We start from the raw sequence: 22,689 nt of genomic DNA, 5'->3' as shown, positions 1-22,689 counted from the left end.
CTTTAATAGATAGTTTATTTAATCCTCACTAACATCCTACGAGGTACATTTTGTCATCCTGTTTTTCAGATGAAGAAACCAGGGTCAGAATGGCTGCCGCATGGCCATGGTCATACAAGCAGCATGTGGAGTCCCCAGGTGGAGCCTGGGTAATTTGATTCCAGAACCCTGGCTCACATCGCTGTGCCGTACTGGGGTCTTGAGCTCTCTGCTGTTTCTGTTCCTGCACATTCTATCATAAGATGCTGCAAACTGCAGGGCAGCCTGGGTAGCTCAGCGGTTTAGTGCCACCTTCAGCCCAGGGCATGACCCTGGAGACCTGGGATCGAGTCCCACATGGGGCTCCCTGCAAGGAGCCTGCTTCTCCCTCTGCCTGTGTCTCTGCTTCTCTTTTTCTCTGCATTACACACTCTCATGAATAAATAAATAAAATCTTAAAAAAAAAAAAAGATGCTGCAAACCGCAGGTGTCGTGATTTAGGATGTATTGTTCTCTTTCCTCATGATCCCCCTGACTATACTTTGGCTTGTCCCCAGACCAAGGACCCCCCCTAACCCCCTCAAAAAGACTCTCCCTCTCTTACACCCTCTGTCCCCCCTCACAGAATCTCCCCTGACAGCTCTGACTTCCTTCCCAGTCTATCTGCTCTGCTATCCCAGCCTGGTACTAGTGCTCATTCATCCTTTCCTGTTGTTTCCTCCGGCTGGTCTGTCCTCCGGCCTCTCTGTAACCTCCTGAGGCCAGGGGGATGGTGTGATAGTCTTCTGAGTACCTTGAAACACCTGGTACAGAGACCTGCAAAGAGCAGGCAATCAAAGGGACCCTCTGACTTATTTTGATTCCCCTCAGTCGTCCTCATACACATGACCAAAGCAAAGCTGTTATATAACTCACAGCTTCTAGAATTTATTACCTCTCCCAGGCTCTGCCTCTCCTGTTTGTCATCATAGCCCGAAGTGTAGAAAGGCTCATAGGTAATAAGATCCGGACGTTCAATATCATAAATTGCCTTGACCTTGGGAATGGCTGCTAAATCCTTATAATCCAGGATTTCATTGTCCACTTTTGCCTGGCAAAGTTAAACAGAAAGCAAAATTACTCTTCGGTCTCATTTCTTTTGGGAACTATTGTTAGTACATTTCATGTCTGGCTTGAAAGGTGAAGACCTTAAAAATAAACCCAAATCAAAACATTCTGCTTAGTTTTAAAACCAAAAACGTTTTGCTTTAGAAAGTTGCCTATTTATACCACGGATTAATCATGGTTTTAAAAAAAATAGTCATCAAAATCTTAGGAAAAAGTCTGTGTAGAATAAACTAAGTAGAAAAGCCTGTAAACCTTCAGGATAATTTCCCCAAATGTATTACAGAGATGGAGAAGCTCAAACAGATGGTCAAAAAATTTTCCCAGATGGCTAAAAACAAGAACTGCATATTTGATAAACTAAATATTTAAATATCTTTGTGGCATAATTTAAAAATACTCAGTATCAGCATTATGAAATGTATAATTAATCCCCAAGTATGTATATCCAAGTTGGCCGTGGCAATTTTTAAAGTCCTGCACGGTATTACTGCACTTTATGGGTCATTGATGTTGCTGGTCACATTTGTATATAAATTTAATTACCCGAAGGAAAACATGATTGAGAGGGTTGATCTTCAAAAATGAAAACTGGAGCTCATAACATAAATAGAAGTTGTTTCAAATTATTATTTTTTAAATTATTCTATTTTTGGATTACCCACCCCACTATTATAATCTGCTGCTTTACCTGTCCCGAAAGGGTCTTTTCCAAGTGTAAATACTTACATAGATAGTATGACCTGGGGAGCCCGGGATACTGGAGCCTGGTCTAGAATAAATGCTTTCAGAGGAAGTCCTGGTAGGCTGTAAAATAAACAGTGTGTTGTAAGGCTTCAGACCGTGGCTTCAGAATCAAGACTGGCCTGAGTCCCTAGGATTTATTAAAAACTAAGCTGGTTAAAGAAAGATTTGTGACTTTCCTGAATAAGGAAAAATATAACCTAGAGAGAAAGGCAAAGGAGAACCAGCTGTGCAACCAGCCTTGAAAATGCATTTGGGGACTTTTGTTTTTACTTTCTCTTCCTCCTCCCTTCTACGACCTTCTGGCTCTGCCTTCGTGCACATTTCCCTCCACCCAGCCCCAGGCTCGAACTCTGCTCATCTGGACTATTGCAATGACCTTGCCTGAGGGTGTCCTGCGTCCATTCTTGTCCTCTTCAAATCCACTTGGTACCCAGTGGCCAGAGAGATCTTTTTTTTCTTTAAAGATTTAATTAATTTATTTGAGAGAGAGAGAGAGAGAGAGAGAGCGCGCACGAGTGTGGGGAGGAACAGAGAGAGGACAAGCAGATGCCACGCTGAGTGTGGAGCCCGACATGGGGCTCGATCGCACAACCCTGAGATCATGACCTGAGCTGATCCAGAGTCAGACACTTAACCACTGAGCCACCCAGGCGCCCGTGGAGAGATCTTTTAGGAACAGAATTTGGTCACTACTTTTGGCTTCAGCGACCACTTAAAATCACAACTCCCAGCACCTCAGGGTTTTGATCCTGCCTTCCTCTCCCGCTCCTCACTTACTTCACACCATCACTCATGGAACATGGTGCACATCCCTGCTTCACGGTTCTTCTATTCCTCACTGTTCCCTCTGCCTGAAATGCTCTGATCCCCAATTTTACTTGATTTTTTTCCCTTCAGTCTTGGCTTTAAATATCACCTCCTCAAGGAAGCCCTCCCTGATCTTTCAATCCAGAAGGGTTACCCTTATTTTCTCTTAGTATCTCTCTTAGTTTTCCTTTAGGAATAAAATTTATAATTCCATATGAATTGGGGTGTTTTTGTTTTTGTTTGCCTCCTATCTCCATCATTAACTTCAGTTACCATCTCTGCCCTCACAGGTTTTTTTTTTTTTTTTTTTTTTTTACCACTGTGTATGCCTGTTTCGCACAGGTATGTAGAAGGCATAAATATTTGTTGAGGGAATGAGCTACAATTTATTATTCGTAAACACTCAGTTTGTGGATACCTGGCTAGTGTTAATTACATGATGTGAACCCAACCACACAGAGTCACTGAAGTCAGGTTAGCGGTCAGCCGCTGGGAAAGAGAAAAGAAATTGGCCTTCTAATACATGCTTAGAGGACCCTGAGACTGAGGGGAGGTGCTAGCAGTGGGAAGGAAATGTATTAGTATTAACTAGGATTAATTGCCTCCCACTCTCCCTGGCACATTCTGGAAAGCTCCACAAAGAAAACCAAAGGTCTAGTCTTAAAAGGCCTTCCCCCTCTGTACAGACATTTCTTGGAGAGGAAAATTTGTAATTCTCCGCTAGGAATTGGATCTTTCCTCTTTGCTACCGTTTCTACTGATATTTGGCACCTTGAAAGTGAATGTAATGGAGCCAAAAAAACTAAAAATAAGGATGTTGTATCACTCTGTAATTCATATCTGAAATAATGAGAGCAAACCCACCTGGCCAATTCAAGGCAGAGAGTGATTAGACTCACTCTAACAGAGAATTCACTGGAGGGTTGTGATGGATCATTCTCGTGTCTTTGAGATACCAGGGTGGAAGGGGCTGGAGAAGTCACAGTGCTGGTGTAGCAGGCTCATCGCTTCTGGTCCCCCTCCCCAAGACCTGCCACATACAAGTACTTTCCTCCAAGGCTTAAATTTTCCAATCACATGCACATCTCAATATGAGAAAACTCTCAATTCTGAGTCTACTGAGAAAGAAAGGGCTCACATAGTAACACTGCTCAAAAAACTCCAATTCCTTGGTCTGTTTCCCAATCAAAACAGGGAAATGACACTACACCAGAATCTAGTCCTCCTTTAAAAAGATGCCATCCGTTAATAAAGTTGAGCCAGTATGCCTCTGTGTGGGATAACTATTAACTGCAGGTGGTCCTTCGGCTTCAAGTGGCTGGCAGCAAATATGTGCCAACCCAATATCAAAGTGAAACCTGGTAAGTAACAACGCAAGAATATTAGAATATTAGTGGCAGCTAACGTTTGTCGTCTGCTTACCATGTGGCAGGCTCTGGGAGGAGCATTTTCCAGGCTTGATCTCACTTTAATCTCCTCAATAACACCTTGAGCCAGCTTCTGTTATCATGAGGAAGAAGTGTGCAAGCTCTCAGGTACACACATACTCAAGCATCAGGATATGAAGCCAGGTGCCCTAGGGGTGGAGCCCAAGCTTTTAGCTCCTGCACTAAGATCTCCCCCATATTGTAAGACAAATGTGACCATTTCTCTCTCATCAACATAGCTAATGGGATGGATGAAGTGAAGATAGAAGAAAAAAATTGAGATCAACTAGCAGAAGGGAGTGTCCTTAGCTCCACGAGAAGCCTGCAGTGGCTCTGAGTTGGGTTGCGGTAGGAAAGGAGGTAGTGAGGGACAGTCAGACATCTCCAGCTACTGGCATGGTTATGACTAAGCCCTGTTTTCACTGACAACAGCCAGAACATTGTGTGAATAGCCTGAGAACGCACTGAGTCTTGGGGTCTCTCCCATGTCACTCATTCTATTTTTGCCAATACGGGTCAGGGATACTCTCTGCCTTCCCTGTAATCATGCACCTGGGGTGGCTCTGAAGTATATGGTTCCCTCGTGTGCTGCGCATACGGATAGGAATGTAGCTGGAGAGCCAGGTGAACGCATGTCTGGGATGAGGTCTGTAAGCTTCTCTTCCAGGGTTGAGGAACTCCACAGAGGGAAAAGTTCTCTTGGCTGAACCAGGCTGTTTCCACACCGGCTCTCTCTACCTTCTTTCTTCACCACGTTAGAGGATCTGTGGCTTCAGCAGGCTTCCTCTGAAGCCTTCAGCTGGTTCATTTACATCATGACTGGTGGAGCTTAAGGTGTTAAGGGTTATCCGACAAGTCTCATTTCATTCTTAAAGGTTTTCAAGCTGAACCACCTCCATTTTGCACACACCTGCCCTGGGCTCTCTGATTCTAGAGTAAATATTTTAGATTTTTACAGTCAGACTTGTGCTCAAAGTCAAGTTGGCTATTCACCAAATCTAACGATGCCCTGGCTCTCGTGGAGAGGTCAGGCCGCCGTGAGCATCTTCAGACCATTTAGCACTGGGAAACGCTCCAGATGTCTCTTGGAAATTCAGAAGTTCCTCTTCATTTCACTGCATTTACTGTTGCTTGCTTTTGCTTTATTCTGGTCTCCTAACCTTACTTAAAATCTACTTCCTACTCATAGGCGTCTTGCTTATGAGTTACATCCTTGCATATTTTCTTACAATGGCTCTTCTTCTGTTTTCCTGTCTAAAATGAAATAATGGAATAAAACATGACTCTGTGTAGTATAGTATGGGGGGGTGGTTAGAAGGCTGGATCTGGGTCAGATTTAGTTCAAATCCTGGATCTCCTAGTTGTGTGACATTTTATGAGTTTTTCTTTCCTTTCTCGCTTTCTCTCTCCCTTTTTCTTTTGACTTCCTTTAGCTTCAGCTTCTCAAAGGAGGAGAGGGTACTCGAATCTAGTTGATAGGGACAAAGGAAACACCTATAAAACTTAAAGCACCTTGCCTCGCCCAGGGCACGTACCCATTTTCAGCATTTTCCAGACACTGGACTTAGACTGGATTTCTTTGTTAATCTCATGTAGTGAAGGAGAGCACTACCGGTGTTTTGTTCTTCATGACAGAAGAGTCCTTTCAAACTTGAGCTCCGTGGAGAAGAGGTCCGTAGAGCCCTCTACAGCTACTGCACTTGCATGCACTCTCATCAGAACTCAGATATGTGAAGTCACTTATCACCATACATGGGGCAGCAGTCAGATTGCCAAATGCCCTCCCCCTTCTCAAGAACTCTATGAAGTGATTATGTATCCGCCTGAGATGGTGACTTCCTGCTTAGGTCTTAGGTTTACTAATTTATGCCCCTGCCACGCCAGATGGCCAAAGACCTTGCACATGCCTGTCTTATCTACCAGTACAGTTCCTGGTTCTGTCTCTTTGTGCTCCAGGCTTAAACAGCATACATGATTGCTTGCTTTCCTGCCACAGTCCCAATGGCTCCCGAGGTGTATGTGCTCGACCAGTGGAGGTTAGAGGGCCCTCCTTCATGAAGATAATAAGATTACTTTTTTAAAACACAACATTGGTTTGGGTATTTTAATCTTAAATATTTGGAATTTTACATTTCAATTCAAAGATCTAGAATTCTAAAAGTGTTGAATTTTAAATGAACAACTTTATTATGAAAAGAAACCATTTTACTTGCTGAGGGTCTCTGATGGCCAAGATAGCCTCAAAAGGCACACAGCTGTCTTCCAATACAGCAGCTCAAATCCACTCCAATGAAAACTCATTTAACCTGAAAAGCAACAACTTACTGCCATGCTTTCCCTCTTTCCAATCCCACTGACTGCTTCTGCTTTACCATGAACTTAACTTTAGTGTCACCCTGCTGGGCTAGAACAAAGTTTTACAGGTGAGCCACATTTCCACAGATGATCCTTATAGGCAATTATTTAACCTACATTACTATTTTCTTTTTTTTTTAATTTTTATTTATTTATGATAGTCACAGAGAGAGAGAGAGAGAGAGAGGCAGAGAGAGAAGCAGGCTCCATGCACCAGGAGCCCAACGTGGGATTCGATCCTGGGTCTCCAGGATCGCGCCCTGGGCCAAAGGCAGGCGCTAAACCGCTGCGCCACCCAGGGATCCCACCTACATTACTATTTTCAACCCATTCTGATATTCAAGATAACAACAGTGACCCAGTAATTACTAATTGAGTTCGATAACTCAATGGGTCAGCAGACTTTGTGAGCCTCTATGAGAGTTATGATGAACAAAATTACTCTCTCAACTACACAGCTGACCCTTAAACAATGCCAAGGTCAGCAGCATTGACCCACTGTGCAGTGGAAAATCCATGTATAACTTTTGACTCCACCCAAAACTTAATTATCAAAAACCAGCTGTTGAACCTGAAGCCTTACTGATAACATAAACAGTTGAATAACATATTTTGCATGTTATATGTATCACATACTATACTAAGAAAGCAAGTTAGAGAAATGTAATTAAGAAACTCCAAAGGAAGAGAAAATACATTTGTTAGTATTGCAGTGTATTTATATTTAAAAAAGTATATGAGTGGACCCATATAGTTCATCCCTGTGTTGTTTAATGGTCAACTATATTATAAAAGAGAATTTCTGATATTTATTCTCAAAGATATATCCACTTCTGTTCTACAGAGAAAGGAAATAGGATCTGTTGTTAAAAGCAGATGCAATTTACTTATTTTAATTTAAGCATCTTGCCCCTCATGAAAAAACCAACTTGAAAGCACAGTTGGAAAATTCAGTTCTATTTTTTAGTGTCATCTTTGGCCAAAAAAAAAAAAGAAAAAAGAAAAAAAAAAAAAGAAAAAAGGCAAGGCAAGGGTGGAGAAGGCAGAGTAGATATAGAAAGGATTATAGACTGGCTGTGATCTCTCAAAGCATTATGCTAATAAAATTAGGCAAAGAATTTAATCCTTATTTTGGCAACAGGAGGAAAGGAGCTTCACTAAGAACCTTCTATTGCATGTGGTTGTCCTCGTTCACTCTCTCATCAAGGGGTCCATGTGACCTACATTTATTCCCCCAGCACATGTTCATGTGCCCACTTTTGATTTCAAAAAGTTTTTTTATTTTTCTCAAAAAAATCAACACGGATAAGTCTCACCAGAAGATGAGTAGTTTGTTTCAATAAGGAAGAGAAAAAAATGGCATTTGATCCCTTATAGTGGTTGCTTGAAAATACATGTTTCTTTCTTTTTGGCATACAATCTTTTTAAAAGCCCTCTAACTACCTTACAGATGATTTTTTCTCTATGCCTTGACTTGGTCCATCTGTGCTACCATTCGGGAGGCATAGTCACAAAGTGAGAATTACATTGAAGACGTCTCTTTATGCTTCCATGCATCTCTAATCCTTCTTCAGATTTTGACCATTAAAAAAGACTTACCAGAGCTCTGCCTAGTGAATAAGCAGAGAAATAATAGTTTCCAGTTACTTCCATTAAGGGCCATCGTGCACATCTGGTCCCTTCTTGGTGGGGGAGTGCCAGAAAGCACTCTGCTGCCCCCGCCCTCCCCACTTTCAGCAGGAGCAAGGGTGCGACAACTACCCATCTAACTTGCATTCTTCCAAAGCCATGCTCTAAGAAGGAGACACTACAGGCAACTGAATGGGATAGAGTTGATGAATGCCAAGGGATGACTACTGATATAAGGTGATTGACACCTTATACGAAGTGCTGCTGAGATTGACAGTACCTGCCTTGGGTTTTTGTTGAAGTTCACTAGACAAGGTGGTGATAATAGCTGCAGAAGAAGGAATACTTTTAAAATCTGCATACATTGCATGTTCACTGCTAAGTAAAGGAAGGGTGAAGTTAATTCCTTTGGAGAAAGAAGTTTTGAGCTAATGGGCATACCAGACCCTTCTCTGGAGAGTTTCACAAATGCCATCAGCCTTTACTATGGCCAAGAGCCTCAGTGTCTTTCCAGGATAAATCTTAATCCCTATAATTCTGATGAATTATAAAAACAGACCAAAATAGAATAAAATATTCGAATAAAGTAAAAGACTGGAATAAAGCAGCATGTATTGTGATGTTAATAAAACAATAGCCAACATTATCTCCTTGTTCGAGACATATATAAAGCCTCTATTTAGCTCTTTAAAAAATATACACACGGTATATGCTTGGTATATTATAGGTTTGCAAGTGCATATAATAGTGAATGTTAGTTTCAAAAGAAAAAAATCTCATGCCCATTTTGTATGGCAGTCCATTCATGCTTTAGCCTCCAAACACACATCAGAGATGCTCCTTTTTAGAATACAGCAAGTGATCCACTGTGGATTCTAAAAAACTTGGTCTGGGAATGCCATCTGCTTTGTCTATAATGAATTATAGCAGAAATTACAAATGTTTAATATTGACTTTTACCTATAGACAAAATTCACTATTCATATAAAACTTGTCCAACTAAGTAAAATTGAATGTTCTTCTTAGGTAATTCTACTTCATCATTTTCTTTTACCCGTATTTCAGCCCGAGGAGACAAGGAGCAACTGCAGAATATAAATAATAAAATGACTTTCCTCCTGTAAATTTCTTCTACAACAAAACCAAGACTTGCTTCTGGAGCACAGAGGGCTGAATGTCCCTGCAAGAGTACAGCTGATTTACCTAATAACTATCATTTCTGGTGAAATGAACTGCTTGTGTAAGGCATCTAAAAGATCAATATATCTGTGTGACCTGAGGATTGCCTTGGAATTTTCAGGCTTCTCAAAAGTTCTGGTGAGCTGTTCCTCAATAGCCAATGGTAAAGGGAGACCTTGTCAAATGGCCTATTTCCTTGCCAGATCCCAAGCTGTTTACAACTTTCTGTGATGGAGCTGAAGTTGACTTCATTGATATTTATGGCTGGATAATGGGAATCAGATGTCCCTTTTGAACCAGGACAGGAAGAGAGTAGTTATTAAAAACAGAGCTCTCTCTCCTTCAACCCACCACTACCTAAGAGGCTCTTTCAAACTTAAGGGTCTGGAGCAAACCAAAAAATATCACACTCAAAGATTATATTTTGGTTCAAAATGCATCACTTGACTATAGCCTCAGGCTAACAAGATAGAACACTATTTGAGTTATAAAGCATACTTTTGGGAAAGGTATCCAAAAACTATTGAAAAAGCAACTTCTTGCCAAATAGAGGTTCTAATTCTGAGCAACACTCATTTGCAGTGGGGACAGTCTTTGGCTGTTCCACTGGATTCAGGAGACTATACTTTCACTGCATGTGAAAACTCTGCCACTGGAGCTGAAGCTTTAAGATAGAATGAAGATCATAATGACAAATACAAGTTGGAGCGTAACCCAGTATTGTGGGCCAACGTAACGCACCCGAGGCCTGGAATCTGCAGTTAAGTCTTGCTGCTGATGCCGGGGCGGGGGAGGGGGGCACCTTGGGCTTACCTCATTCTATAGATGAAGACACTTGGGGGATGACATCTAAAAGGTTCCTTTCTGCTCTAAATGTATATGCTTCAAACTCTCTTCCAAACCATTTAAAGAAAGAATGTAAAGTTTTAATGAAAGTACACTAAGCAACTCTCCTCAACCTCAGCACTGTTCGAGCAGGCACAGAAAAAAAGGTGTATGCGCAGAGACCAGACTAAAGTGTTATTTTATAATCTGGAATTGTTAGCAGATCTAAAAAAAAAAAAATGGGTTTCATCTGGGCCAAGATCAACTTGTAGAAAGTTATAATTGAATTGGTTTCAGCAGATTCTCAGGAACCCCAGAAGGAGGTCAAGTGTGTGAAGGGAGCACCATCTCCTGCTTCGCTGTTCATCTGGAGAGCTGGATGAGCCCTCTCCTGGCTTCTGGATGGTTCTGCGGGTCATGCTGCCCTCTTTCTTAAACACATCAGACTTAGCATGCGGTCTTCCCCTCCTGTCTTCCTAAGTTCCCCTGTGGCGTAGTGGAAAGAGCACGAGTTATGAACTCAGAAACCTGCCTTCCACTCTTAGCTATTCCACTTAACCAGTGGGCTAACTCTTCAGGAAATCACTCAACTGTGATGAGTCTCAGTCTCTCACCTGAAAATGGGGGTGAGGACAGCTACCTCACAGCAATTCTTAGGGAGAGCAAAAGAGAGTGTATTTAAAGCTCCTGGCCTCGGCAAAGTAGGAGCCTGGTCCCTTTTGTCCCCCTTCTCACTTCACTACTGCTTTCTTGAGCCGAAGTGCTCCCTACCCAAGCACTGTGTTCCTCGGCTCGGCATTGCTGCTGTTCTCACCAGCCACACCCCCTGGCATCATCTCTATGTGTGCTCATCTCCACGGACCTCTACAACTCAAAGGCCACTATCCCCAGGAAGTGCCACTGAGATTCTTTCTCTCATCTGACATGCCCTCATCTATGTGACAGGTTTCTAATACCACTTTATAATCATTTGTCTATTATTTATGTGTCTTTCCTCCTGGTCTAGGTCTAGAGCATCCAGCCTTGCACTCACTCTACCTGGGTGCTTGGCAAATATTTGTTCAATGAACAAATGTGTAGATACAGGACCAAAGGGGGAGCTTCTAATGTGCTCGGTTGAATGAAGGTAATGCTTTAGCCAGTACTCTAATGAAAACAATACTCAGTAAAGGAAACAGCCAGATCAGAATGTGAGATGCACTCTGTGGGTGAGAAAAAGCATTTGCTTCTGCAGGAGCCACAGAAGTTATGTGGGGAAAGCAGCATGGACAGGATAAGCGACAGAAGCCTCGGACTAGGACAGCGTCTCTAAGCCTTGGCTTAGACACAGCGCCAACCTGCAGAGACGGTGACCGTCCTGTGCGTCGAACCAGACTTTTGGGATAAAAGAAATCGGAGGAAGAACGATGACTGTTTGGCAGCTGCCATAAAACATGAAAAAAGGGAAGAATGAACAAAGAAATAAGCTCAATTTAGAAACACCACACAACAAAACAAAACAAAACAAAACCTCTGGGAAAATGGATTTGATAGTAAATGTCAAGTGGCATTGCTTTATAGTTGTGTGTGTGTGTGTGTGTGTGTGTGTGCGCGCGCGCGCGTTGGAGAGCCCATGTTTAAAAGCATATTAACTGGTCTTCAAGTTATAGTTTACTCATCTACATTCTAACTCCCCATGATTCCTTTTCCATTTATTTCGGCTTAGAAATTTCTATACGTGAAGAGTAAGGAGCCAATGAAGCCATTGAGAGATGTCCTTAAGAATCTGTCATTACAAATGCCCTGTGAGTTCTTAAATACCAAGAATGTGGATTACTCAGTGGGGTTGCAGAGATTCTTAAAACATTTTCATTTTGCTATGGTAACTGCACTGATGTGATACCCCGTGAAAGGCTTGGAAACCTTGGCTCAAGGTCTGTGATCTGAAGACACACCCTTAAGAGAGAACAACATTTATTCCCTTATTCAAAAACCAATTCCCCTTTAAACCCCACCGACGTCAGCACATACCTCACTCAGGGCACCCTGGAACCTTTTCCCCTCTGGAGTGCTCTATTCTACACACTATGGGGCTTCCCAAAGGTGAGCGAGCTGAGGGTTGGCCTGACCTCCCAAGTGGTTGAATGTTGGCTTCAGGAGAAAAGCTTTGGAATTTTCTGGAAAACTTTACTAAAGGAAGAAAAGCTAATAGCTCTTCTTGGCCAGAAAGAGAAGTATTTCACTAGTTGTTTTCATAGGCTTAACCAGGGAGTTCTATCAAGATGCAATCAAGAATTTTTTTTTCTTTTTCTTTCTTTTTTAAGTATCATTTTAGTCACACTATCTGCAAACTCAAGCAATCCTTATAGAGAAAAGACCCACATTCCATGCAGTCTGGTCTCATTAGCATTCTTCTCCTCATCTCCCAAAAAGCTTCATCAGGGATGAAGTGAAAATGATTATTCAAAAAACTGAAAGCAACACTGTAGAGAGTATAGACCACTAGCTACTTGGGTGGTTTCTGGGCAGTGTCCTCAAGCTATGCTATGAATTTTACATTCTTATGATAAGAATGACAATAATTACTATCTTTAATGTTCTAGGATTTTATAAAGATACAATAGTCTTTATATGCTTTATATTCCACAGCATCCATAGCTCCTAAAAAATTTCAGACTTTGGTGCCCAACATAGGTGACTGCCAGTGTGCACCTGCCTGGTGGATGGGCTTGAGGGTTATTACACATCATGCTCAAGCTGAAGCTGTTATGTCGAAATAGAGATCAAAACCATCCTGATTTTGGTGGACAGATTCCTTTTCAGTTTGTCTTTTTACTCCATTCTTCTAAGAAAAAGGTTTTTAAAAAATCTTTTCCATAAAAATATGATGCCAATGGGGTTAGGATGCATAGATGCTTATACCTACTAATGGCAGTTTAAGCAGATCTGACACCATACTCTATAGAGTTTGGCTTCCAAAATAAATTCAGGCCATTCCTTTCCCTGAGATGCCAAATGGAACACAAACTACAGTTTTTCCAAGGGTACCACTAAGTTAGCCAAACTGAGAGGCTGTGGCCTGGGTTCCAGTGTGATTATTGCTCAAAAAATATTTCACAGTCTAAGGGAAAAACTAGGGCATCTGAACAGGATATAGATAATGATCCTGACTTATAAGGGTGTACAGCTCTTTGCTTCTGAAACACATAAAATAGTGTCATCTGGAGGTCTTGTCAGGGTTGAATAAGACCAGGAGAAGGCTTCAGAGATGAAGAAGCTCTATCCTTCTGCGAATGTGCTTTGGTGAGGACAGTTACTGAAGCATTTTGATGTTACCTAAGAGTTAAGTTACCAGAATGCTTATTCACATTGACACTTCTGGGCTCATCATTGTTTTCCCTAAATGTTTTATCTGACAAACCACTGGCTTCTGGAGATAGAGGCTATTCAGTGAAATTTGGATTTAAGAGGTCAGTAAAATGTACCATGGATGCAGAGTTTGGGTCAGGGTGGTACCTTATGGGCTAAGTACAAAAACGTCTGGTGAGGTCACCAAATGTTGGACCTAGAACTTTATGAATCATTTTTTCCCATCTGTATGGTTTGGTTGTTCCCTTGAATGCTTTCCTATGAACCCGACTGGTGAGGCAAGGCTTACTTTCTCCGACACAAACATTTGGAACAAAAAACACAATCGGTTTAACATAGGAGGGAAGAGAACCTCCTTCCTTGGCCAAATGGTCTTTCAACTTGATCTGCTATTAAGAAAAAAAAGTCATGAAAAGGCAATTTCACCCAAACTCCAGCTCCAAGAATAAGCGACTATGACACAGACAGCAGCAAATGCACCTGGCGTCACAGTTCTAATTGTTTCCTTACCCGCAGCTTTTCCTCAGTCTTGGTAGATTGCTTACAGTCGGGATGCCAAACGGTGGAACCTGGAAAGACATGGTGCCCGCAAAGCGTTAAAGGAAATGGAAAGAAGCCATAGTCTTATTAGCCAGAACTCCTGAGAACAGATCATATCCTTCTCTACGGAGAGAGGGGAGTGTTAGAGCCCTGTGCCCAAGTGAATTATGACAACTCTAACCTCTGGGTGAGTTTTCCTCAACCAGTCTGAGCTTGCTCTATAAAGGTCATAATTCTAGACCACAGAGACCACTAATGGGCACAACAGTGTTTTGATTCAAGAGATATTTAGTTCTTGACTGAGTGTTGTCGCTGTTGCTTTGGACCATATTATTATCCTTTAAAAGTCATGACTGTATCTTTACTACAAGCTGTATTTAATTTAAATATAATCCATAAACCATGTTTATAGAATATCAAAACAACCAAGCAATTGAGATGAGGGAAATAGAGTCAAACCAGATAGTCTATATCCAGAAGCAAAACTCACTGAATTTTTTGTTGATCCAATTACACAGTCATTTACAAAGATATGGAAAATCAAGCCAAGTAGTAGAAAGGTTGAAAGTTATATTCCGAATGCAGAAGTTTTTTTTAACTTTTAACCTTTAATTAACAAAAAAAGGTCTCCACTTGTGAATGAAATTACTGGTTAAGTGCCTTTTTTTTTTTTTTTTTTTTTTTTCTGTCCCTGAGTCAGTGCTTCACCTTCTTAGAGTATGAAACCCTTCTCTGGATGGTGCTCATATCACACAACTAAGCAAAACACTTATATACCAGAGAAAGCTCTGGTATAAGAATCCAAGCCCACTGATATGATTTTGTATGCCTAGATATATATGTCATTTAAAGAGTTGTGGGTAAGACCTAGATTGAAGTCTTTTTTTTTTTTTTTTTAAGATTTTATTTATTTATTCACAAGAGACACACACAGAGAGAGGGGCAGAGACACAGGCAGAGGGAGAAGCAGGCTCCATGCAGAGTCCCCCAACATGGGACTCAATCCTGGGTCTCCAGGATCACACCCTGGGCTGAAGGCGGCCCTAAACCACTGAGCCACCAGGGCTGCCCCTTAGATCTAAGTCTTATGATCACATAAGGATATGTTCAAATATGGTTATGGGCAGAAGAACTGAAGGAGCCCTGGGTAAGACTTGAGCAAATAAAGTTACTAAGTTGAAAGCAGTAAGTAAGTGATATAAATTTAATAAGTGTCAGCATGAATATCAGACTTCCCGCATTTCATTGTCAAATTTTTATCTGTTCAAGCAACAATCTGTGTGTACTTGAAAAGTCACTAAAGTAACTCTTGAATTAGTTTATACCACTGAGCTAAAATGGCTAAAATAATGTTAACCACAAGATAATACCTTTTATATCAGAATAATACTTGAATCCCTATTTAACAATCATTTCTATCTTGCTTAACCAAGAGCCAAAAAAAATAAAAATAAAAAAAGAAAATGAAACAAACAGACCAGACAGACACATAGTCCTTTCAGCATTAACATTTACTCTGAGGCTGGCTACAAAGCACAGGAAATCCTCTTAATGTGGAAAGCCAAGGGTTGGGGTGGACCCAACAGCAGCATTCGCTGTGAAGGTTCTATTGAGTAAAAGCCTTTGGCCAGAATACTGGGTTTGCACAGTGTCACACTGTTCTTCGGAGGTCAGCCACACAAGGAATGTGACTTGGGGAGAATATCAGATGCTGAGGAAGATGAACTACTCATTCTTCAAGGATGTGCCAAGAGGGCAGGCAGAGAGCGCTGAAGCCCAACTCCAGAAGACATTTACAACAATCCCTGGAATTCCGAGTATAGCCCATCTTAACGGATACTTGTTTATTTGTAGTATGAATGTGCTGCATTTGTGCACAGCTTGAAATCACTCTCTATTCAGGTTCCAGAACCATGTGAACGTGCAGAGCTGCACCCAGAGCCTTTGAGTCTCAGTTCCTAGCAGACATGGGGTTAACACACACTCTTGTGTCTTTGTTTTTGAGTGCTATGATTGACACACTAAAATCTAAAACAAAGCCTGGAGATCAAATAGAGAATAAATCTGCTTCATGCTGAAAATGCAAAGTGACACCTGCCTATTGCTAGGCAGATTCACAGCCTGCCCTCGGGAAAATGTGTCATATAAAGTCCACATGAGACCATGGTTTTGGGGGCTTGTCACTTGCCTTTATTGGGACCTTCAAAATTCAGTGACTTTTTTCATCAGAACTTTGCAAAGTCATCATTAAAACTAAGGGATATTTGGATTGTCAATTTCTCATTTACCTAGCATTTTTTAGAGGAGAATAGGTAAGACTTTGCTTTAATATTCAAGAATCATTTCTATAGACATTTCTTCGTTGTATAAAAACAACATAGAGAGCAAAGCAAACCATTCATTAAAATACACATAGTGTTAAGTGCAGAAAGACAAAGAAATGAATACGAAGGCAGATGAGACCCGGTAATTACCAAACTAAATGAGCACCAGCTCTCATGGTTCTTGCTAATTTTACTGATAAGCCCTTGTCAATTTAATGACTCTTTTTCCAGCTAAAAATAGTAAAATGTTTGTGCAGATGGTGCTGTCTGACTGGAAGAGAATCCTCCCCTAAGCTTCCCTCTGAGAAGTTTCAGTATTTTAGGGGAGATAAAAACTAGTTATGGTTGTACACTGGGAAAATTTCTCAGAATGATTTTTTCAATTAAAAAAAATCTGGGGGGTGCCTTGGTTAAGCATCCAATTCTTGATTTCGGCTCAGGTCATGACCTCAGCATTGTGAGACTGAGCCCCAGGCTGGGCATGGAGCCTGCTTAAGATTCTCTCCCTCTGCCCCTTCCCTGCTCCCTCCCTCAAAAAAAATCTGATGGCCCTCTGGTAAATAATGAGTACTTCTTTGCCATGAGAAACTTCTCCATTTCTCTTTCTACTCTGGGTATGTTTTCTCTCATTCTCTCGCTCTTTCTTTCAATAGGACAGCTACATCATCTCAATGGGATGAAATACATCTGTGATGCAATTCACCAAGTATGAGGTTTTCTTCTTCCTGAAAGCCTGCGTAAGAGCAGGCTGGAGGGGTCAAAAAATCCTTCTCATAGGATAGTGACAGGAGCAAAGACAAAGTAGCCTCTATGAATGCTTTTCCTCTTTTGTCTTCTTTCCCAAATTTCCTGGTGAAGGTTGGGAGGAGGTATTTCTGATTTTCAATCTTACCTCACCTCCATAGCACCAAACATAAAGGCCTATTCATTTGTTCTAGAAGCAACACATTCCTTTTTTTAAACAGATTCAGGGGCTCACCGCCAGCAATGTCAACTGCTTGGCTGAGTAATACTAACTGACGAGGTGACTTTGGGCCACATTCATTTTGGATCTGGGGAGCCTGGCCACTAATGAAATGCCTCCTTCTCTAGAAACAAACAAACAAACAAACAAACAAACAAACAAACAAAGCAAGGTTTTCTTTTCCCAGATGGGAAGAACTTAATAAATTCTTGAGTCTACCTTACCTTGAAGATACATTTCCTCTCCTTCTGTGAACATCTGGTTGCATCTGCTGCATCGTGCACAGCTGGGGTGGTAATGTTTGTCACCTGCCTGCAAGAGAAGAGGTAGGGACTATTTAGTTTACACCTTGTCTCAGCTCTCAGCCTCTTTTCTGGACTCAGGGATTTGGAGGAAAAGAGAACAGCTGAGGCAAGAAAAATAACTGTCCAATTGACCTAACCTCCGATACCAACAGCCCTGGAAGCTGAAACTAACCCCATCAGAACTGGAAGGGGCTCAAAGACCAGCTATTGATGCCTGGATGATGGGGCTGCCTTGCTTCTTGGGGTTTCCGGCATCCATCTCTCTCTTGGCCTGGTCGCTCTTGGATGGTTGCCAGTCACAAACCATGTGTCTGAGATGAGTCCACTCCGTCTCCAAAAATGGTACCCCCAAAACATTAATACTCAAATTGATGTTGAGACTAATACTGGTTTGTACTAATGCAATAAAAAGAAAGGATTCTCATATCTAGCAGGTTCTTGCTTTCTTAACTACACTCCCTAAAAATAATAAAATCTATTTAGCTTACATCAAGATGGGAAAAACCATAATAAAAGACATCATCAACAGCTTTCACCTCAGAAGGACCCCAAATTCTCTTCTTTGTTGCTTACAACAATCTTTTACCAAAGTCTTATATTGTTTTCTGAAAAAGGCATTTTACTGAGGCGGCCTTGCATTATTCATGAGCATTTTACATTCCTAAATATGACAGATGCCATCACAGCAGGTGTTGACTTCCCCAAAGCAAAATGTCACTGGACACAGGGACAATTCTGTAGACAGGTGCCAAGTCACATTAGAGTCATGCTCCAAATGCATGCCTGACAAAATGAAATCTTTCTGTTTATAGCTTAGCAAAAAATCTTCACCACCTGAAAGTTATCAAATATACTCTGCAATGAAATTTTATCAACCAACTGTGAAGCATTTCTTTTGCATGAACCACATGCAAGGCAGTTAGTGCTGAGAACCCAGAGTTAGAAGTAACTGCACCCTGTGCTTGCATGAAATCTCAACAGGAAATCAGAGGTCAGGTAGTGATTCCTTTCTCACACCCTCCAGTAGAAACTACAAAGCCACTTAGCAACCAGAGTGTGAGATGGTGGTTGGTTACTCAAGACAATCAAGTGGAAAAAAAGTGAAGTTATCTCAAAATAGAAGCCAGGAATGAAATCTGTTCAATGCTGCCAATCAGAAAATTCTAGAAGTGGTGCTCTTGTTTTGGTTCACACACTATTACTTAATTATTTTTTTCCAGGGGATGAAGGAAGCATAGGAAATGTCACACAAAGTAGCTCCTTCCCTTAGGCCACCCAGGGTCAAATGTGAGTGAAAGGGGAGAAAGAGAGAAGTCACACTAAGTTCTAAACCACAATAGTTCAGCTGGGATGCCAATGCTGAGAGTTCCCAGCCACTGTGGACAATCTCTGGATTCTCAAGGAAAATGTAAGTGGAAAAATTAAGGCACCTTGACAGGAAGCTTGTGTAGTCTACAATAAAAAGCACACTCCTCAGAAAGCTGGGAGTAGAAAGAGATCTTCAAACTGATAGAGTGTATTTATCATATTTAGTGGTGAAACATTAGGTGCATTCTCAACAAAGATAGCACTCACACAATAGCTGACACTTTCACCAAAGTTTTTAGGTTCTAGTTTTTTTTAGTTTAGTTTTAATTTCACCAAACTCTTTTAGTCTTAGCCAATGTGATACAGTAAGAAGAAATAAACATGCAGGTCACCAATGAAAGAGCTCAAACAGCTTGATAAAAAAACAAAATAAAACAAAACATCTAAAACCCCACAGCTTTCCTACAGACTAGCAATACAAATTTAGTTAGTGTAATGGGAGAACAGACTCCATTTCTAACAGCAACAAATAAACCCTTCAATGCAAGATCTACATAAAGAAAACTTTAGAATTTAATTGTTGGACATAAAGGGCTAACAATCATAATGTAGACATGTTCATGGGTGGTACTGAAGGAAAAGAGAATCTAAACGTCTTTGGGGTCAAGGTCATGTCATTTAGACATATATTTCTGGAAGAGGAAACTAAATGTTTAAAGATGTCAATTTATCTAAAATGAACCTATTAATGCAATGCATTCTCAACCACAATACTCAAAGGAATTTTGTCTACAGACCTTGACATCCTGATTCTGTAAGATCATACGGGGAAAAAAAAAGTGCACAAAAATACAGACATTTTTTGAAAAACAGAGCATCAATTAAGGGGGATTTTCCCTTCCTGACATAAAAAATTATTCTGAGGCTCAAACAAATTAAAGTCCTCCAATACTGGTACAGGAATAGAAAATAAATTGGTGAAACAGATAACATAGAAAAACCAGTTGCACAGCTATACACAAGATAATTTAGTCTATGATAAAGGTGGCATTTCAAATGAGTTGCAAAACAGATTATTCCATTAATGGTGAGAACAATGGATTCTCTCTTTTTTTTTTTTTAAACAATGGATTCTCTACTTAGAGAAAGGTAAAACTAGATTCCTAGTTCATAACCTACACCGAAAAGAATTCTAGAGAGTTACAGAGGTAAATATAAAAGGGTATATAGGAGATAATTTAGTATACTTGGACTAGGAATGCTTCCTTAAACAAGGCAAAATCTAGAAACAATAAAGGCAAATAATGACTTCACACACACATATAAATGTCTATACATAAGAAAGTTAAGGAAAGAGTAACAGGGAAAGATACTTGCTGTGCATTTCAGACAAAAGATTATTATCCAGAATATATAGAGTGTCTCTAATAAAAAAAAATAAGTGGCAATATGGGCAAAAAGCAATTTTTTCCTCCAAAAAACAAATAATTAGCTCAACTCCACCAGGAGTCAGAGAAACACAACTTAGAAAAAAAATTTTTTTTCTTCACCAAATTGGCAGAGATAAAGAGAAGATTAATGTTAGGAAAAAGGCATTCTCAAAAAAAAAAAAAAAAAAAAAAAAGGAAAAAGGCATTCTCACACACTATTGGTGAGCAGAGCAAAATTCTTTTTGGGAGGCAGCTTTGGCAATATTTATTAAAATTTAATATGCATGTACTCTCTGATGCATGATTCCACTTCTAGGAAGCTATCCTACAGAAACTCTCATTCCTGCTTAAAAGTATATGTATTAAGGATCTTTAACATTATTTATAACAGCAAAGAATAAACAACAGAAAGCAACCCAAATAAGAAAGTAGTTAAAGGAAATATTAAACCATATGTAGCCATTAAAAGAATGAAATAAACTTACATGGGAAGAGTTCAAATGAATGCTACCAAGAGAAAAAAATCATGCAGAAAAACAACACCTATAATATAGTTGCATAAAATATTAGCGGAACTTGTGGAGACACTGGGGTAAGTACGACTGGATTCAAATCCAGTTTCAGCACTATGTGATCTTGTGAAGGTGGCAGTCGCAACCATATAACACTCCACTGCTGACACTGCCTCACAATGATGTTACTAGGGCGAACGATCATATGATATTTTGAAAACGGTGCAGCGCACTACTACACATAATAATAATAGAAACAACAACAATTAGCAATAACTCTCTGAACAGAGGTGGTCCCGGGGCCATTCACAAAGAGAAGGCTTGTTGGTGCAATTTGGGACGCTGGTCAAAGGCCCTCTCGGTGTCCATTCTTTTCCCAAGGACAGGCACAGGAGAGTAACTGTGTTACATGAACTGTCACATAAGGTGGAAGAAAGATACGCCAAGACCCAATGTGGCAGGGCTTTGGTCTATAAATCATTAGCAAAAACACTGCGGAGAAACACCATCATAAGACCAGGGGCATCAGTCTTGACCCAGGCACTCACTCATCTCACGATGTTGAACATGTCAAGTGATTCAGTGAGCCAGAATCAAAGGCCATTTTGCAGCCATTCAAAAGTCTGTTTTTGTAGCAGTGTGGGCCTGGGGGACCACAGGGTCAGGGGCTCAAGGACAAGGGAGCCTCTGCTTTACATGCGAGAGCCACCTCCTCGCTTTCATTTCTTCTTACACTGGTACCTATGACGGTTCACACTCAAGCCCTATGCACAGGGCCAGGAAAAGGGATCAGGCCTGAACACAGATGTAGGCTTATATGCAAACTCACCCCCCAAATGGATGTAGCTGAATCAAAATCATTTACAATGGAGTCATTTACAGAAGAAGAAGTATTTCAGATCGTAAGCAAGATGGAAGACTAGTGCCTACATAAGGACAGATGAAAAACATACAATTCGTTGTGGAGAGGAGGTCATTGATTACAAACTTTCAAAGCACAGTGTGGGCTTTGTTGTGACAGGTGACCTCATAAGTGACAGTTACTAGGTACTTGGCCCCAAACTTATACCCTACAACTCTAGCTCTGCTTGAACCTGTGGGGCAAGATGCGCTGCCAAGACTCACCAGAGCTCTGCAATCACTGTTCTCCACCCATCTTTCTATTCTGCCATGCAAAAAAAAATTACAATCTGTTTTCTTCTTTTTCACATATTTAAAATGCACGTGTTAGAAGACTACATTCTGGCTGGCATTAAACTCTATGGAAAATAAACAATTTGCTTATTTAGTTGAGTTTTATAAAGCACCTGCCTACACATTCAGAGTGCAAAAAAAATGGCTTGCCTTTAATAGTGCTGATTATGTCAGACTTCTGTGGTAATTATTACTATTCGGTTAATCTCTAAATTGGAGTAGGAACTTTAGCATACAGACTAGAATACCATCTGGAGTAATACCATTTACTATAAGGCAGGATTTAGCACCACATTTTTAAATAAAATCCACTATCAGGAACAGATAGTTCTGAATTCCTCGTGGATGAGGAGGCCCCCTGAGAAAGGGCTACCATATTTGCAATCAAGAGACTGGGTGTCATTCCTTAATGTGTTACCCGTGAGACCTCAATGATGTCACTACTTAACCTCTCCAAGCCCCCAGGCCCCTCCCCTCATCTGTAAAAAGTGAAAGGCTGGACTAGCCAATTTTGAGTCTCATTCAGCCGTAAAATTCCATGATTCTGTGTGAAATCCCATACTCCTATAAGCTCACACAGCAGTGTTAACTGAAAAGCAATTTGGGTAGAGAAAGGATATTCTTGATGGCAGGGACTGGGGTTTAGGCAACGACTCTATAGTGTCCTATACCCAGGAGGATTTCTGGATTCCCCAGGCCCTGTGATGACTGC

At 40.8% G+C, this 22,689-nt stretch overlaps 1 protein-coding gene across 23 annotated transcripts in view; it reads right to left on the bottom strand.

Moving 5' to 3' along the window:
* The window catches only part of ABLIM1 (actin binding LIM protein 1), a 292,836-nt gene that overhangs the window by 36,092 nt on the left and 234,055 nt on the right, over positions 1–22,689 (bottom strand). For 15 of the 23 annotated variants that reach the window (XM_041745614.1, XM_041745612.1, XM_041745626.1 and 12 more), the window contains 5 exons: positions 17,453–17,540; positions 13,911–13,969; positions 11,390–11,473; positions 1,813–1,890; positions 914–1,069 (listed from right to left, as the gene is read on the bottom strand). In XM_041745614.1, the coding sequence (XP_041601548.1) occupies positions 914–1,069; positions 1,813–1,890; positions 11,390–11,473; positions 13,911–13,969; positions 17,453–17,540 (465 nt within the window). The remainder of the gene's footprint in view (positions 1–913; positions 1,070–1,812; positions 1,891–11,389; positions 11,474–13,910; positions 13,970–17,452; positions 17,541–22,689) is intronic. The other 8 variants (XM_041745613.1, XM_041745624.1, XM_041745619.1 and 5 more) reach the window with 1 other exon arrangement.

The sequence above is a fragment of the Vulpes lagopus genome, chromosome 2 (assembly GCF_018345385.1).
Source record: "Vulpes lagopus strain Blue_001 chromosome 2, ASM1834538v1, whole genome shotgun sequence".
Lineage (NCBI taxonomy): Eukaryota > Metazoa > Chordata > Mammalia > Carnivora > Canidae > Vulpes > Vulpes lagopus.
The sequence above is the reverse complement of the archived record's forward strand: the minus strand, read 5'-3'. Positions and strand labels throughout refer to the sequence as shown.